This window comes from Physeter macrocephalus, chromosome 21 (genome assembly GCF_002837175.3).
Source record: "Physeter macrocephalus isolate SW-GA chromosome 21, ASM283717v5, whole genome shotgun sequence".
Lineage (NCBI taxonomy): Eukaryota > Metazoa > Chordata > Mammalia > Artiodactyla > Physeteridae > Physeter > Physeter macrocephalus.
Genome location: NC_041234.1, coordinates 24,504,054 through 24,524,145, shown reverse-complemented (window position 1 = coordinate 24,524,145; position 20,092 = coordinate 24,504,054). Strand labels below are relative to the sequence as shown.

Below are 20,092 nucleotides of genomic sequence, written 5' to 3'. Positions count from 1 at the left end.
GGATATTGAATATAGTTCCCTGTGCCATACAGTAGGACCTTGTTGTTTATTGTATTTCTTTTAATAATATCAATATATATTTTTCAGGACTTCCCTAGCGGTCCATTGGTTAGGACTCCGCACGTTTCACTGCCAAGGGCCTGGGTTCAATACCTGGTCAGGGAACTAAGATCCCGCAAGCCGTGCATCATGGCCAAAAACAAAAACAAAATTTAAAAATATATATATATTTTTTTTCATCTCTTTGCTTTAGGGTGCAGTACTAGCAGCTGTGTCAAGTCACAAATTCAACTCATTCTATGGGGATCCCCCTGAAGAGTTGCCAGATTTCTCCGAAGACCCTACCTCCTCAGGTAATTGAATCATTCATTCATTCACCAGTGTGAATCATTTAGTGTCTACATCCTTTCTCTTCCATTATTAATGAACTTTTTCTGTGAATCTAGTCGGATCCTCCATGGGATTCTAAGGAAGTTTGTCAGCAGCCAAATTCCATCCACATGTGTCTGATTCCTTTTCATTTTAATACCAAAATTGCTTTCCCCTACTGCTCCAAACTGACATTTCATTTTTTTTTTTAATCTCGGAAATACTTCTTCCCCTTTCCCCCCTCCAGACCCAACACTGCACTTCATCCATTCCAACATTTGTAGTCAGTCTCTTTGAATCTTTGTGATTACCTTCTACCTCAACAAAAATTTCGATGTAAGATTTTCCCCATGTCAACTGTAGCAGATCAGACTTTGGAACAACACTGCTTTTAATTGAATCTTTCAATGTAAAGCTGTCTTGTGAATTATCTCTAGAAACAATTTACAGGTTCATCTCTTTTTATAAAGTCTATAGCAAGTCTACACAAGCATTCAAGGGAGAGGAACATGGAAGAAGAATTGCCTATTTTGATGAAATGTATATAGGTACCCCTGAAAAAAACCCACTAATGTTCACAAAATTATTTTATAATAAAATGCTCAGATTTCCATCTTACCAGTGAGGTATTCTCAAGGATTATTTACTAAAAATACATAGGACCCATTTATATGTATATGTAAATGCATGTATATGTGTTACAGTTTTTAATTTTTATTTGCATATTTATTTACTTAACTCCTATATCATATGTCCTCTGGCCTCAACTTTTCTTTCTTTCATTAGAATTACTCAGTATTTGTCATGTGGTTGACTTTGCGCTAGTGATTTGATTTTTGTACTCTCGGACTGGCTCATTCAATATTCGTGCATCAGCGTTGGAATCAAGGCCCAGGGCCCTTCCTAAAGCATGAGTTGTTTGTCCTTCACTGGTAGCCATATAGGAAGAATGGATGTGCTAAGCTTCTTACATGTTTGAACCATGAGCATTTGTCAGTATTTATGCTTCTTCCTTCCTCTGCTATACACGTATGTGCACATACCTGCTCACATACGCATATACATACAGAGAGTTTCTTACCAATTGGTATGTGCTTATACCTTGTGCAAAATAACAGGATCAAATTTCCCATTCCAGCAGCTATATAGTTCCTTATTTTGACCTTTACCAATTGGGATGTGAATCTTCCTCTTTTGAGTGAAGGTGATTTCCAAAAACATACATAAATGGGAATCTTAGAGAAGAGACTCTGAGGAGAACTTGCTCTTTTCCTCTTGTGCTGACTTGGCAATTATCCAGAGTCCTTCCCCCAGGAAAGGCAAGGCCGTAGTTGTGTTATAGGTATATTCCCCACAGCTCCCTATTGTTTCACATCTGTCTTTTTTTCTTCCAGTCCATTTTGTAGCTTTCTGTTGTTGTTAGCTCAAACCTCCTTCTTCCTTCCTCACACTCAGATTACAGTTAACCCTTTCTAGGGGGAGTGAATCTAGTAACAGTTTTATGTTGTACTGTGGCTACATGATACAGTCACATACTTGGAATATATTTAGAGATTTTCGGTCAAGATCTCTAATACCATTTTCATCTTTAGAAACGGGAAGAGAGCAGGATGGGCCTTGCAACACAGCTTCATAGACCTAATCTTTAATGTTGCCCCTTAATATTTACCTCTGCTTAGCAAGACTTTAATGAGCTCTTAAGTATTCCTTTCTGTGAAAAGCTGGATTTTTCTTTTAGGAAAAGGAATTGTCTATAGTTATACTTATTTTCTATTAAATACATTTTTATTGCCCAATTTTTTTCTGGTTTTTTTTTAGTACAATCTCTAAACGATATGGTTGAAATAGTTTCTGATTACAGTACTTGCTTTTTAAAAAAAGAAATTTCTCACACTGCCTTGTGGGTAGCCTGCAAGCCCTCAAATTAGTTGTTCACAATTTTGCATATATTGCTTCCCTTTCCTGTAGTCTCACCCTATGCCTTTTTTTTTTTTTTTTAAGTTTCTGGATCTTAACGATCTTGCAAGCAGTCGGTATCTTCATTCGATGTGATAAATGTCTCTAAAATATTTTTGAGGGCACTGTCCAGCTGCTATCAATAAAAGATAAAATTGTTATGCAGTGTAAGTGTCTGATTACCTACCCTAAATGAAGAGGAAATTTTTACATGGTCAGATGTCAAAGACAAAGGAAATTTTTGAAAAAAATTTTAATGTTTTCCTAAATTTCACATGGCTATCAGGAATTATCATATGTTCCTAAAATTAACTTTTAATACTAGGCCATTTAAAGGGAGGCATTATCTATTATTGTCAGCATTATTTATCAAATATCTGTCTTTGCAAATTTCCTTTACTGCAACTAACAGCAACGGTTGTGTGGTTAGTTGCAGAAAGCCTATGATGTTTTATCTAGACTCATATAAGGGCTTTATACTTACATAAGTTAACACATCTATATTTTCATTTTTCAATGCATTTTTATTTTTAATATTTTTATTAATTTTAAGCCTAAATTCTTCTCTGTTTAATCCTAGCCCTTTAATTCTCCATCATTTATTTTAAGTTACCAGTGTTATCCTTTCCACTGCCTTTCTGTTCAAATTTGCATGGGTTTGTTTTACAGTACAAAACATAAAGCACTTTTCATGTTTACCTGAATGTTCTTCCAGAAAGCCCATGTCAAAAAGAGAAAAGTGATCATAAAGCATGTGCTTGTAGGGCAGGGGTGAGGGGGTGGGGAAGGAGGACTTAGAGAGAGAGAGAACAGTATAAGGTCGCCAACTGTCCTTTCTTGAGATGGACTGTTTTTCATCTTTAGATAATGCCTTTTCTATTCTTTCTGTGAAATGATAGTAAATGGCAGTTTGTTAAATTTTTTTCCTTAATGACCTTGCTTGACAAAATTAAAAGCTAGCAATCCTATTTTCCTCCCCGCAAATTCTATTCAAAATCATAATTTTAATTTTTAAAAAATAATTTAACAGAGCATTTCATTAACAGTGGAAAAAAATAATTTAAAATGAATCAGTTTGTCATCCAAAGAAGAGTTTAACATGTTTAGGTATGCTGTTGACATTGTAAAATTATGTTTATATAAGAGATTTTTTTCCTATTTTGATTATTGAAATTAGTCCATTATACATTCTCTAGAATTTGTTAGGTTTAATCTTAAGATAAACAGTGTATTGTTGCTTTGTTACTTAACAAAGTGGAAATATTCTGTTCTTGTCTTTCAAATCAAAGAAGTCAGAATCAGAACCCAGGGGATGTTCTCATGGAACACAAGGGCTCACTTTGGGCTCAGCTAAGAGACCATGCTTCTTGTGGCTCATCTACTGGGCCCAACTGTGGCTTGATAACCCGCTTGCTCTAAAATCATACTGTTTGTTGTTTGTCCATATGCTGCCTTCCTCCTAGGACTTCTAGCAGCAGAAAGTAGGTATCCCTTTGCTTTCCTCTAAGGTTTATCTTTTATGCAAAAGTGTTTGGCTTTGCATGGTTCATAATCAGCTTGACTTTTTCCTTGGCTGTTTCTGCTTAGATGTTTATTTATGAATTTTAACACTGCTTGACCATACAATAAAAACTTGGATATATTGATTTCCTGAAGCATTGTTATACAAATAATACTAACTTACTTCTTTCATAAGAGGAAAAAGAGGCAGTGTTAAAATTTTAAGTGCACTTAATATTATTTCACATCTGAATTTCAAGCACAAATACATTAATTCCAGGGAAAGGCTAACAATTTATTTTATAGTTTGCTTTCAAGAAAACTTTCAGGGTAAGTGAATGTTCCTTTAACAGTTATATAATCTATAAGCAGTTTTTTTTTACTCTGTTACTGACTCTATTTTTAGCTTATTGACATGGAGCTGTGAAATAAACTCCTGGATTCATGTCTCTTAACAACTTCTACCATCAGAAAGAACATTTATAAAGAATAATGTAATGGCTAGATTTTCATTACAAAGGGATATAATTTGAGTATGTGAGAATAGTAAAGTAAAAAATATGTAAGAAATTACATACAAATGAGTATTAGTAAAACTAAGGCAATCTAAATGAGATGGGTGGATTGTATCAATGTCAGTATTCTGGTTGTGATATTACACTATGTTTTGTAAAAAGTTACCAGTGAGGAAACCAAGCAAAGTATGCAAGGGATCTCTGTATTATTTCTTACAACTGCATATAAATCTCCAATTATCTCAATAATAATTTCAATTAAAATAATAGAATAAATCTTTACCTCAACATTGTGCTTACTGGGGGGAAAGTATATAAGAGACAAAGATAAATAGAAAATCTGGGTGCTACTAATTAAATTCATTGCCACACTTTCTTGCATTAATTACTTGTAGCTCAAATTGCAGCCAATTTAATATAAAAATCTCACAGTATGTTAGTTATCTGTTGCTCTGCATAAGCTCAAAACAGCATTTATCATCTAACAGTTTCTATTGGTCAGGAATCTGAGCATGGCTTAGCTGAGTACCTCTGGCTCAAGATCTCTCATGACATTGCAGTCAAGATGTCATCCAGAGCTGTGATCTCATTTGAAGGCCCAACTATAGGGGGAATCCTCTTCCATGCTCACTCACATGGGGGTTGACAGGCTTCAGTTCCTCACGGACTGTTGGGCCTCTCCATAGGGCTGCTCACAGCCTAGAAGCTTGCTTACCCTGGCACAGATGATCAAAGAGAGAGGGCCAAAGTAAGAGAGAGCACCCAAGACCGAAGCCACAGTCCTTATAACCTGATCTCAGAAGTGACATCCTATCACTTCTGCCTTCTTGTGCTTGTTACAAGTGAGTTAATAAGTCCAGCTTACACTCCAGGGAAAGAATTGATTATATAAGGGTGTGAATACCAGGAGTCAGGGATCTTGGGGGCCATCTCAGAGGCTGCCCACTATGTACAAGTTAATGACCATTGGAATGTAAGACACTTCCCATTTGTAACTGTTTTTGTTTCTCCAGATTTAGTACCCCTCTCCTTTTTTTTTTTTTTTTTTTTTTTCCAATCAGCAGACCTAGTGTGTCATTTGGGAATGAAAGCATCTTGGAGGTATGAAGTAGTGCTTTTCCTTAGTTGTAAGGCCTTATATGAATGGGCACTTAACAACCAGCAGAATGTTATTTAAAGTACTTTGACAAATTTGTACCCAACGATGTTGCTATTTGGAAATATAGATTGTTTTAACAAGTAAAATGGCATTAGAATTATGGTATCTGTGCTCTGACAATACATTTGCAGAGTTTTTACTTCTTTTAACTAATAAATTTTAAGGCATCTGCACTCTAATCTATACATAAAGAATCTAAAGCATTTATCACCATGTAAGTTTTCATAACTTGAATTGGATATAGCACAGATGCTTAAGTCCAAAATACAATTTTCATTACAGGATTCACTATTGCTTATAACTTGACTGATAACCAGGATTTGCTTTGTACAGTGGGAATAAAACCTGTTGTCCAGGGGTAGGGGTAGGGGGAAGAGATTGACTGCAAAGGGACAAGAAGGAACTTTTGTGGAGTGATGAAAATGTACACCTAAACTGATGAATTTTAACTTAATTCTACCATAGTAAGCAGATATTTTTTTAATGCTACTGTGCTTGCAAGGAAGGGCTTTGATTGAGTGGGTGATATGAATGTATGTGTACTGATTCAGTGTTATAGAAATAGGACTGCTAATGTAATAGGAAATAGAGGTTATTGATAACTCTTCAGGAGAAACTAGACTAGATTGAGATGCTGAATTTGCTCAGTGATATTAGGTTTTATAGCTATACATATAATTTTTTAAATATACACATACAAATCTTTGTTGCTGAAATAACTGCATACATGGGTGTATATGTGGTTTATCAGATGTATGCAGTGTATACATTTATCAAAACTCATTGAATGGTACACTTAAGATTTGTGTATTTCACTCTATGTAAATTTTACCTGAGAGAGAGAGAGAGAGAACTATTAAAATCTATGCTGATGTACTTAGAGGTGAAGTGTACTGATGTTGACCCTCTGCCACTTATTTTGAGATGAATGAAAAATAAGATGAATTGATGTGTGGATAGATATGTGATAAAGCAAATATTGCAAACTGTTAATTGTAGAATCTAGGTGATGAGTACAGTTCTTTCAACTTTCCATATGTTTTAAACTTTTCATAGTAAAGCTAGGGGGAAATAGTTTTAAGACAGACTCAACCTGCTTTGACACTGAGAACGTTTTAAACATTCTACTATTTATTTTTCTGTCCTCCTTTCAGGTTATTTTTACTCAGTCAACTTTTTTATGAGACTTTTCCACTCTTGTAATGAAACTGTTCTAGACTCAAAGTTTTATTGACCTTTAAAGCATATTTCTCTTTAAAGAAAGAGACTCAGAAAACATTTTTAAAACAGGTGACGTATTTATGCTTCTTTTGATGATTACTTCATAACAGTAGTAGAAAGCTTTTTAGAAAGTATCAGTGAGATTCTTGGAAAAAGTAGAAATGTTCAAAGTTAAAATGTATGATTATCAACCTAATTTTTAGATACAAACTTGATTACCAAATGAATTATGCTAAAGTTAAAGCAAAATACTATTCTGAAGACAGGCCTTGATTACTTTCTAATAAATTTATCATTGTGAAAGTTTGGATCAAAGCCTAAGAAAATAAACCTTATATGGTAAACAAAATTCAGATCAAAAAGAAAATAGAAATTGGATATCATCTCATTACCAAATGCAGATTATTCAGGTGTGTTGCTGAGGGTAAAACATGGTTTCAGGAGGGACCAGTCTGTAGTGGAAGGACTAGGTGTTAGAGACCTGGGTTCTAAGACTCACTCTCGTACTCACTGCTGTGGCTCCACAGTCATTTAACCCCAATGAGCATCCGATTTTTCAAATATAAATACACTTGTCTACAGGACAGGGTTATTGTGGAATCACGTAAGATTAATAAGTGTGAAAAGCACTTTGGAAATTATAAACTGTTACACAAATATAAGTATTAAAATAATTTTCATTGTGACTTTGAGGAAACTGCTATAAAATAAACTGTTTTCAGTGGTTACATATTTCTCATTACAATATTTTATTTGCAATTCTTTAGAATTTGCTCAGAAAACAATCATTTTAATCGAACCTATTTTATTGTGTCTTTTTGTACAAAGCACACTGCAAAATGCAGCCTGGAATACAAAAATGAATAGAATACCTACAGTCCTGCCATTAGATAAATTGCCCTCTGGGGTGAACTTATGTACTATTGTTGTTGTTGTTTTTTTAAGATAGTTACAAGTTTATTCAGCGGTTTTATAGAGAAAAACGTCCTTTTCAGTTTTTGAGGAAAGTCGATAGCTCTTTCAGATATGACAGTATTGATCAGCAAAGTAAATACCAGTAACAGCTTAAGAGCTTGTGTGTGTTGTGTTGTTGTGTTGTGTTGTGTTGTATTAATTATTACTACTGCCTCTGTGTTTAAAACAATAGCAATGGAAAAGCCCCAGAAATGTCTTTGTGTACATTTATATTTTATAATGAATTGAAAAATTATGAGATTTTTACATGGGCTTGGTGTTGAACTGCGGATATCAGTCGTACACATCTGTGAGATACGGTTCTGCTGGTCATACTCAAAGAAATAACAAAACTTAGAAGAGGTGTCAGTAGGGAGTGTTAAAATGATCAAGGGTAAAGAAAGAGTTTGAGGTTAGACCAAATATATATGTTTATTCAATATGAAAAGACAAAGGAGAAATTGAATAAAAACTATAATTTTCCTAGCTAATTCCAGAAACTTTAAATTAGGGGCACTTTTCAGAGCTTGAAACAGGCAACTTGAGTACACCTGTGCAAATGCTTCCTTTCATGATTGAAAACCTACAAAGTTAATCACATTTGGGTACAAGATAAGACTATAAATCAGTTCAGAAAAGGTGACAGATCCAAGGAAATTAAATAGACCTGTTGACCTGGTGGGACTTGCCTACTAGAGACACAGGCAATAGATGCCTTTGTGCTTTCCAGCAAAGCATCCACTGGGTCTGCCAGAGCACACTGGAAACCTAGGTGGAGGTGTTGAATTCCTGCTCATCCACCTCTTCTCTGAGACTGTCCCAGCTCCTCCCTGGGCAGCCCTATTTCTGTACCACTTTATTTTTTATCTCTTCTCTATTGTTTGCTTCAGGGTATAGTATGCCTACTTCCCACACCAGCCTGAGAGCCCCTTCCTTGCGACCAGGGATCATACCTGTTTTCCCTGAACCCCCTGCCTCACACCTGGCAAAAAGAAGGAACATTTGGCAAAGGTTTTTTGGTTATTGTCTGACCCAGTAGGGTTCAAGTTCTTTTCTAACCTCCATATCCATGCATAAACCACACATCACTTCTTGTTGAAGGTTCCCCCTATGTTTCCTGGTACGGCCAGTTACTGTAGTAAGTCAAGAAGAGCATACACTTTGGATCCGGACACACTGGGGTTGAGTCCTGGCTGTACCACTTCTAGCTGTGACCTTCCTTGACCTCTCTGAACCTCAGTTCCCTATCTATATTTACCTTACTGTGTTGTCCTGGGGATGTGCCTGACACATAACAAACACTTACTAATTGGGAGCTGCTATTATTGTTTCTTTGGTACTTAATTAATTCAAGGCATACTTTGTGGATGTAATAAAATGGATCAAATATCCACCTGCCTTAAGGACCTCACAGCACAGAAACGAACAGTGAGCAAATGCAAACGTAGGGTAGTGCTGGTAGGACAGGAATTGCACAGAGCTTTGGGAGTTCACAGACCAGCAAATGATACGTCCCTGATCGGGTACAGCCAAAATTGCTTCCCAGTGGTTAGACTTTCCATCTTAGTATTCACTAGATTCAAGGTTGTTTTATTTTAATCTTATAGTATTAATAAACTACTACCTAGATTATATATCAGCATAAGCAGTGCTGGATAGAGACAATAAAAACTAGATAAGATTCCACTAAGGTAACTGAGTGAAAATGATTAGCTTTCTGTGCTATCTGTTGAATTTTTTTAATATACAAAAAACCTCACATTTCATTAGTATTTTTGTTGTTGCAGTTAATCCAGAAGCTTAGAACTAGCTTTACTAACTTTATAAACCTGGCATCATTTAATTCTCCTGTTGATGATGTGCTGGGGTCAGGGGCTCAGTGGGATATTTGGGACTAATATCTTTACATCATCTCTTGCTTTCCAAGGCTTTCAATAAGGGACGAGAGAGCTGACTTTTAACTAATTTCCACATTTTTTTTTTCCTACTCAGAACAAAGTAAAAGTCCTGAGAAGAGCAGGTAGAAGGAAGTGGATTAGGTTAATATGTTTTCAGGAATAGCAGGGGAAATGAGGACTGGTTTCTGCCTTGTACCTTTTTTATTCCACTTAGTATCCACTTAATATTTTCAATGAAAGAATACCAGTAGCCTGGTATGTGTAATTATTCAAAATTTAAAAGTATCCACAGTCCCATCAACAGATGAATGATCAAATTGTGGTACATCCCCACAGTGTTCATCGCAGCTCTATTTACAATAGCCAGGACATGGAAGCAACCTAAGTGTCCATCGACAGACGAATGGATAAAGAAGATGTGGCACATATATACAATGGAATACTCCTCGGCCACAAAGAGAAACGAAATTGAGTTATTAGTAGTGAGGTGGATGGACCTAGAGTCTGTCATACAGAGTGAAGTAAGTCAGAAAGAGAAAAACAAATATCGTATGCTAACACATATATATGGAATCTTAAAAAAAAAAAAAGAAAAAAATGATCAGAAGAACCTAGGGGCAAGACAGGAATAAAGATGCAGGCTTTGTGACCACGTAGAGGGGTGGGATAGGGAGGGTGGGAGGGAGACGCAAGAGGGAGGAGAGATGGGGATATATGTATACGTATAGCTGATTCACTTTGTTATACAGCAGAAACTAACACACCATTGTAAAGCAATTATACTCCGATAAAGATCTTAAAAAATAAATAAATAAAATACCCTTTTCCAAAGGGTGGGTGACCATGGAGGAAAAAAAATTGTGGTACCTCCCTGCCATGGAACACTACCCAAGAATAAAAAGGATTAAACTATTGATACATGCAGCAACCTGGATGAATCTCCAGAGAATTATGCTGAGTCAAAAAAGCCAGTCCCCAAAGGTTACATACTGTATTGTTTCATTTATATAGCATCCTTGAAATGACAAATTTATAGAAATGGAGAACAGGTTAGTAGTTGCCAGGGGTTAGGAGGGGGAAGGGCAGGAGGGAAATTATTGCAGTTATAAAAGGGCAACATGAAGGATCCTCGTGGTGATGGAAATATTCTGTAGCTTGACTATATCAATGTCAATATCCTGGTTATGATATATGACAGTTTTACAAGATGTTACCATTGGGGGAAACTGGGTGAAGGGTACATGAGCTCTTTCTGTACTATTTCTTACAACTGCATGTTAATCTACAATTATCTCAAAATAAAAAGTCAAATTTTAAAAAAAATAGCTACAGTAATTTCCACGTGGATAACCACTTGATGTGTGTCTTAAGCCCCAGATTTTTAACATAATTAAATACTGCAAAAAGCGGTTGCTTATATAGCAGCTTTTTTTTTCCATTGTAGAAACCTTGGAATATATGGACAAAAACAGAATGAAGTATAAATAGGAAAATAAACATAACTACTATTACCTTTTTGGTATTTTTCATTCTGTTGGGGTTTTTTTCTGAATTTGTAAATATATTTTTTTCGCTTAAAATTGGGGATATATAGTTTCTGAGGTTTTGCATTCTGCTTTCTTGAATTTTCTATCATGCAGATTTCTCTGTCTTTAAAATTCTTCAGAAACAATTTTCATGTGGCTATATATTCCCTTATATGGATGTTCTATAATTTATGTAATCATTCCCTAATTATTAGATATTTATCCATTTTATATGATAGATATCCTTACACATAAAGCTTTTTCTACATTTCCTATTTTTTCCTTAATGTAGGTTTTTGTAAATGGAATTACTGAATCAAAGTGCATGAGCATTTTTAAGGCTCTTTGATATAAATTACCAGATTGCTTTCTGGAATAGTGGTACTAATTTACATTCTCGCCAATAAGTGCATGTGAATGGATGAGGTCCAAGACCGAAAGTAACTAGAAACCGCATAGAGTTCCAGAACAGAAAGAGTCAAGATTTTTATCTTTATGTAAAGCAGAGTTTCTCTACTTCAGCACTTTTGACATTTTGGGCTACATAACTCATTCTTGTTGGGGAGCCATCTTGGGCATTGGAGGACGTTTAATAGCATCCCAGGCCTCTACCCACTAGATGACAGTAGCACAACCTATCTCCTCACTCCGACCACCACCACAGTTGTGACAACCAAAAGTGTCTCCAGACATTGCCAAACGTCCCCCTGAGGGGCAAAATTGCTTCTGGTTGAAAACTATGAATCTAAGAGTTACATGTGCAGTGAGGCACTTATCGTTAGAATGTCTCTGACACTGTGAACACTAACGTTCTGAAGCGTAGCCTCTCAGGGTGCTTTTCTTTCTCTGAAGTGTGTATGTGCATGTTGTCTGCAAAGTAAAATTGGCTAATCATTTCTCTAAGGCTAAGTGACTTTGTGACTACTCGGTGTGTATTTCTCCCTGCTGTTACCTCTCTGGATTCCTGGTTATTAGAGGAAATTTAAAGAAAGTGACCACACTGCCCTGCAAAAATGATTTCCCCTAGTATCTAATATGGTATTTGAAAGTGTCAGTCAGTATACCTACGCTTTGTCTTTGTCCTCTGAATAAAAAGGGCCCCAATAGACTAAGAACAACTTGGTTCCCTTGACTTTGTATGTAAAGGAAGGAGAAAGAGTGGAGTGGGATTTTTGCTAACTTAATTTTGAGCCTTAAAAATCCTAAGAAGCCTATTTTACACAGCAGGAGCTCCCAGTTGAAGGTTTGTCCCTCAGATCTACAGCCGACTTTACCTTCCGTTCTTGATGGAATGCACCTGAGTGAAATGGCCACCTATGTTACTTCTGTAATATTTCAAAACATCATGGGGTCATTGGAACCCACACTCTGTTTCTGATGTATTGATATAACGTTCTGCACCCAGATCTTCTAGTAGCTCAGTTATAGTTGATGAATTTCCTTAATTCAAGTAAGACAAGATTCAATTTACTTTGAAAAATGAGGAACACAGAAATACATCGTTAAGAACATAAACTCACTGCAAATACTCTATCCTTAAGTGATATGAAACGCATTTAAGTCTGTTTTTCAGTAAAGACCTGAACCTTTGAAGTTCTGTCTGTTAGCCCACAGTTCTGAGGTGTAACATTTAGCTGATGAAGGTTAGTTTGACATTGACTTTCTCCACTGGCTGTTTCTGTTTGTTCCCCTTAGGAGCAGTCTCACAGGTGCTGGACAGCCTGGAAGAAATTCATGCACTTACAGACTGCAGTGAAAAGGACTTAGATTTCCTACACAGTGTTTTCCAGGATCAGCATCTTCACACACTACTAGATGTAAGTCTTTCTTTTTATTAATATTTTTGGGTAAATTGAACATTTACCATACCGTTTTACTTTACATGAATATCCAAATGTCCATCATAACAGTCCTTTTTCAGTTGCCTTCAGTCTGTGAGAAATGTGGGAAGTCATCCATCTAGATTCATAACTGAAATATAGTATCTTGTATATGGTACAAATGCAGTATAGCCTAACAAGTCACAGTGGAAAAAGTTATATATTTTATATATGTGTTTCTATTAGAAGGATCCATTGATCTTAGCTGTGATTACCTTTTATTGCTTTTAAACATTGTTTTCAAACATTGCACCTCAAACATGAATATAGGAGAGAGAAAAGTAAGATATCGTGCAATGGACTGTATTCACATTTACATTTCATACTTAACGTTGCTGGTTTTCATAAACTCAGTGTCTTCTCCTTAAAACATAAGAATATATTCCATCATTAAATGTGACAGGCTCCACTGACAGATACAAGGAAAAGTCAGAAGCTGACAGTTCACATCTGCCTTCATTTCAGTCACATTTTAAGTAAAATACCTTTCTTATAGAACTTGGTTAACTTCAGCAGTGAAAACTTTCTTAGTGTACATATTAGTCTACTAGTACATATAAGTCTTTTTACAAGAAAAATCTTCCCTTAATAAGAGAATTATTTTGCTTTGGGATGTCTAGAACTTTTTGGTGCTCACTCTGATTAATCGACCATGTGACATAGATTAAACTAAAGCAAAATTTCCCAGCATATATTCTACAGAGCATTGCTCTGGGAGATAGTGGTGGGTCTTACCATTCGAGAGGGGGGAGTAGATCTTAAATTTATTGGTTAAATTATTTATTGACTATATAAGTTTGGAAAATGCTGCATTCTTTATTCCCTTTATAGGGATTCACAATGGGTGTTAGTATATAGCAGCTCTAAGATGTCCTATAGCAAAGAAACCTGATTAACTCTAATAGCATTTCTCAAACTCATTTGGGCAGAGAACTTTTATTCACAATCCTGTCGAATTGGTAAGGACCAGTTTGGGAAAAGCTAAGCTAAGAGTGTCACAGTATGTTTCAACTTCACACTAAGTGCAGTCATAGGTATCTAACAGTTGCTTCTATCCATAGATTTGGTCAAATCAAATTAATTATTATTTTTTAATTAGTTAGGCTTTTTAAATAGTGTATGTATTAATTCAGGACTAACTGCTACAGCATGCAGTCCTAAAATTTGAGTGGCTTACCGGGATAGAAGTTTATTTCTTGCTCACATCACAGTCCAATGCAGGTAGATGAGATGGGGAGGAGCAGGAAGAGTCCCTTCCACAGAGGCATTCAGGGATCCAGGCTTCTTCCACTTTGTGATTCTGCCATCTCTCAAGGTTTGGGAATCTTCCACTGCATCCTTTGCACCCAGCCAGCAGATGAGAGAAAATGGAGAATTTTGCAGGGTCAGGGTTGGAAGTGGCCTGTATCACAGTTGTCCATATTCCATTGACAAGTACTAGTTACATGCTTACCTAGATGCAAGAGGACTGGGAAATAGTTTTTAAATGAACTAAGTGAAATAAGCCAGATAGAGAAAGACAAATACTGCATGGTATCAGTTATGTGGGTAATCTTAAAAAAAAAGTCAAACTCGGGCTTCCCTGGTGGCGCAGTGGTTGAGAGTCCGCCTGCCGATGCAGGGGACACGGGTTCATGCCCTGGTCCGGGAAGATCCCACATGCCGCGGAGCGGCTAGGCCCGTGAGCCATGGCCGCGGAGCCTGCGCGTCCGGAGCCTGCGCTCCACAACGGGAGAGGCCACAACAGTAAGAGGCCCGCGTACCACAAAAAAAAAAAAAAAAAGTCAAACTCATAGAAACAAAGTGGAATGATGGTTGCCCAGGCTGGGAGGTGGGGGAAATAGGGAGAAGTTGGTAAAAGGATACAGACTTTCAGTTATAAGGTAAATAAGGTCAGAGGATCTAATGTATAGCATGGTGACTATAGTTAACACTGCATTTTATAATTGAAATTTGCTAAGAGAATAGAACTTAAGTATTTTCATCAAAAAAACATAAATATGTGACGTGATGGATGTGTTAATTAACTTGATTTTGAGAATCTTTTCACAATGTATACATTTATCAAATCATCATGTTGTACACTTTAAATACATTACAATTGTATTTGTCAATTATACTTCAGTAAAGATAAAAAATGTGCTCAGGAAGATAAGGAAATGGGTTTTCTCTTTAGTGTAATTTATCCTAAGTAATTTGAGGACATTTCAGATTAAGTTTATTTCAAGTAACTTGTTACTTTCCTTGGACACCAAAAAGCCCTTGAAATGCGTTCTGTTTTGTGGATAGCTCGTAACATTCCATTTTCTCCTCCTTCGTTGTCATCATTGTTATTGTTAATGTGTTATTTGAATTAGAGTTTGACCTCTTTTCATTGGCTATTTAAATATCTATTCTTCTTTATCATTGTTTCATATGATGCAGAAAGGTTTTTTTTATTTTTTTGTTTTTTTCCTTTTTTTTTTGGCCAAGCCACAGCACGGCATGCGGGAGTTCCCTAACCAGGGTTCGAACCCGCGCCCTCTGCAGTGGAAGTGCGGAGTCTTAACCACTGGACTACCAGGGAAGTCCCAGATGCAGAAAGTTTTGACAATTGGGAATTTTCTGCAGAAGTCACAGCCTTTACTAGAACTACTAAGTGGGATATTTGAAAGAAGCTGCAGCAGAGCATGAAGATTTGGTTTATTTCAGTGCAGTCAGTGGTTGTCATTGCTAAGATTTACTGGCCTTTAGATCAAGGACTTTTTGTCATTTAAAGGCTAAGAGTAGCCCAAATTAGTTTTCAAAGTTGGGTTTTTCTTAATGTAACAAGGTACCTGAGCATACCAAGCTTGAGACTGTAGGGGAAATGCAAGAACATTGCTAGTTTCTACAAGGAGGGGCAGATATTCAGACTCAGACTGGGCTTTGGAACTGAGCCAGGCTGCCAGACCTCACTGAAAATAATTATTTTGAATAACTGCTGCATTCTTGGGTAGACATTGTTACAACTTCAGAAGAGATTCATAGATTTTAGTGAGGAAAAACATGTTTAAAGTTCCTTTGGATTTTTATTAATTATATTTATATTCCTTTGTAATTTTTATTAATTACACTTAAAGAAGTGTCTGTAGTTATCAGTATGTGCCCTGTCAATGCATATCAATTTGAAAAGGAGTTGGTGGGCTGAAAATGAGTTGTGCCCAATAAAAAGACACGGTGTCTACAGAATTTTGCAGACAAGCACTACATGTGAAGCCCAGAGCTCTCCTGAAATGACTGACTATAAGGCCGACCCTGGGCAGTGTTGGGATGCATTTGGTTCTGAAGATCCAAACTGAGCCATCCTTCAATGAAAGCTTAATTGTCATGAATGAAATAATGCCCTCATGATCTACAGCCCTTAAATATGTCTCATTAAGCTCTTGTTTCAGAGTTAACAGGCTACATTTCAATAATGTGATCAGTGAAGTGTTCAAATGGCTGCCACGTAGGGAAATCTAACTATTAAAAAAATGTTTCAATACTTCAGTACTTATGGTATGCATAAAAAAAAGAATCATGGTATGACCAACACTTGAGAAGAAGCTTTTCAAACTTTGACCATTCATTCTTCTTTCTTCTAGTGTTCCATTTCCCATGCTTGGATTTGGATTGTATTGTTTTGCAGAATCATTGTTGGTTCCTTTTCAAGAATTCCAAGTAGTGACACCTAGTGACCTAGTTTTGTGGACCATGGCTTGATTGTTACTTAATCCCACTGAGCCATTTCATGAAATATCTTTATTATATTTAAATAATTCCTATTAATTTAATAACACTAAAAATCGTTAAGTTTGCAGCCATCATTTTTCAGCTGACAAAAAGAAACAAGATTAAGTTCCTGAGGAAGATAAAAGATTATGTAGTACTTTATTTTTTCTAGTCATGCCTTTAAAATAGTAACAAGCTCAAAATTCAAAGAAACGTTATTAGAATTGGTTTGGAGGAAACAAAACATCTGTCATATTGAAAGAATTTACATTAAAACAAAAAGAGAAATACTGCGGTTCCACTGAGGGAGGAAATGCTTTCTGATTTAAATTCTAGTAAAACACATCTAGTATAATCTGTAGTTAGAAATAGTTCTAGAATGTCTAAATATTTGCTATTCGACCAGTTCTACCTGGCACACATATGCTGCTTCTCATTTTGTGGGGAGAAATAAAGAGGCTTGAGGAAGAAGTTGGTCCAGCTTGTTCCAATATATCTACTTTCAAAAATTAAAAGCAGTGGTACAGTGATGGTCTGTATATGAAATATATAGATCAATTTTAATAAAATACAATTTGGAGTGTGTTTACTGAAGCTGCCACAAACGGGGTGGCTTAAGATAAATTATTCTCTTACAGTTCTGGAGGCTAGAAGTCTTAAATCAGGTGTCAGCAGAGCCATGCTCCCTCCAAGTCTCCAGGGAAGGATCCTTCTTTGCCTCTTCCAGCTCTGGTAGTTGCCTGCAATCCTTGGTGTTCTTTGGCTTCATTACTCCAGTCTCTGACTCCATCTTCACGTGGCGTTCTCCTCTGTATGTGTGTGATTCTATTCTATATGTCTTCACATGGCCTTCTTATAAGGACATTAGTCATTGGATTTAGGACCCGCTCTAATCCAGTATGACCTCATCTTAATTAATTACATCTGCAAAGACCTGATTTCCAAATAAGGTCACATTCTGAGATTCCGGATCAACAGGAATTTTGAGGGGACAATATTCAGCCCAGGAGAGCATGGAAAACTAATTTTGCCCGGAATTGATTTTTCCAGTATGAGTGCAGATTACAAAAATCAAATCTAAAATAATGAAATGTTACCCTGTCGTTCATTAATTAGGCTTTCTTGGGAATTGGTGTTAAAGTGTAATTATGTCTTTTACTAATATTTTGAATCAGTTTTGGAACTTCTGTGTGATAACATTGGATGGTGAGATGATAGAGGTGTTTTCGATGGGCTGAAAAATCAAGAGTTTTTTTCCAGATAAAAAGTATTTTGCAAATGTTATTTGGTGGTGATTCTCAGTCTTATTAAGTTTTTGTAGAAATTTTCCTTTTACAGAATTAATGTTTATTTTGTAAGTCAACAGTGTTACAAAACATTGTTAAATTACACATTTATTTCTCTCTGCCAAACTTTGACAGCTAAGTTTTAAACATTCACCCACCATCTGTCATACCTCTGAGCAGCTGTTAGCATTTGTTACAGACTGCTGTTTCCATGGTAAATGTGATGCCCCACTTAATTAAGATCATTTTTCTGAGAAGTCCTAAAAAAATAATCGGTGATTAGATTAATAAAGCAAAAGCTAACTGCAATAGCAACTTAATTTAGCAGTTTTATATTAATTTATAAGCAATTTTTATAATAGAATAATATTTTAAAATATTGCATTAGAAATAAATTGATGTCCTTAATCCTCCATATTTTATATTATTGACATCTTTATTATGACTTTTCTGCTTTTTAGGGAGAGTTAGAGAGTTTTTCTATCTGACCTGGAGTTAACACCGGAAAACTACAACTCTTGATTTACTATTTTGCATTTTTTAAGATGATATTAAATTAGTAGTCATATTTGGGAATAGCTTATTTTTAGAACTCAGAAGCTTCCTAAAAGGGAAAAAATGAAACTTCTGCAATAATTTGATGTTTTTGAGCAATTTGGGGTCTGAGAAGTAAGCTGATACAGTGTTAAGTTTGGATGTTTAAATAGGTTACCAGTCAGGAAATGCCAAAGCTAAGTTACCCATGAATCTGTAGTCTGGTCGATTAGCACTTATATGTCTGGAATAATAAGGCCTATTTGAGGACCTTCAGAGGCTGAGCTACTGGTACCTTCTCAGGGTCCCATGTAGTCTTTTTTTTTTTTTTGAAGCTGGAAAAGATAGGAGTATTTTAATAGCCGTTTCCATTAATAGTGGGTATTCTTTTTTGTCACTACACCAAACCTTGTAGCATGGTAGTTTCTTAAAGGTTATTTCCAGTGTGGAATCTGAAACCATATCAATAAGCCTTTTGTACTCTGGTACGTTAACATCCAGTATCTTGAATGGTGTATAACATTTTATTTCTGTTTTCCAAATATTTGACAATGAGCGTATATTACCTTTACGGGGGATGATGCTGATTACATTTTGAAATTTATATACAGTACAGTTCACTGTCTGGTGTACAGTTCTATGAGTGTTTACAAATGCATAAGAGTCATGTTACTGTTACCCCAATCAAGATACAAAACACATCTATCACCCACACCTGCTTTCCACAATTCCCTTGTGCTACTTCTTTCAGTTGCACTTTCTTTAAAAAAAAAAAAAAAATTATTTATTTATTTATTTATTTTTGGCTGCATTGGGTCTTCATTGCTGTACACAGGCTTCCTCTAGTTACGGCGAGCAGGGGCTACTCTTTGTTGCAGTGTGCGGGATTCTCACTGCAGTGGCTTCTCTTGCTGCGGAGCAAAGGCTCTAGGCGCATGGGCTCAGTAGTTGTGGAGTGCAGGCTTAGTTGCTCCACGACATGTGGAATCTTCTCGGACCAAGGCTTGAACCCATGTCCCCTGCATTGGCAGGTGGATTCTTAACCACTGGGCCACCAGGGAAGTCCTCAGTTGCACTTTTAAAATAAGTTCATTCAAAAGGCTAACCTCACATCATATGCTGAGTCCTACCACTTTTGCTTATGAAGTGTCATGTTTTCCATCCATGGCATTATCTTCCATCTGGGACCCACCCCTCACCTCCTTACGGAATATGCTGCCATTCTCAGAGATGTGCAGAATGAAACTTTGTAATATATGTGTTTCTTTGCTTAGCTAGGAGTGGGTAGGTACTTGATCTGTGAATATAAAATTAAATTCTAAGAACAACTGCCCCACAAACAACTCTGAAGAAAAATTCTAACATACCTGTTGAAACTTCATCAGAAGAGAAATTTTAGATCTGAGGATTTGAGAAAGAAAATTAAGTCATATCTTCAACCCAATTACTTTCTCTTTTTTTTTAACATCTTTATTGGAGTATAATTGCTTTACAATGGTGTGTTAGTTTCTGCTTTATAACAAAGTGAATCAGTTATACATATACATATGTTCCCATATCTC

The 20,092-nt window shown here is 36.2% G+C and overlaps 1 protein-coding gene across 12 annotated transcripts in view; it reads left to right on the top strand.

The window, feature by feature from the left end:
- The window catches only part of CASK (calcium/calmodulin dependent serine protein kinase), a 385,648-nt gene that overhangs the window by 281,112 nt on the left and 84,444 nt on the right, over nucleotides 1-20,092 (top strand). For all 12 annotated transcript variants that reach the window (XM_028482973.2, XM_028482969.2, XM_028482972.2 and 9 more), the window contains exons 10-11: nucleotides 254-353; nucleotides 12,794-12,915. In XM_028482973.2, the coding sequence (XP_028338774.1) occupies nucleotides 254-353; nucleotides 12,794-12,915 (222 nt within the window). The remainder of the gene's footprint in view (nucleotides 1-253; nucleotides 354-12,793; nucleotides 12,916-20,092) is intronic.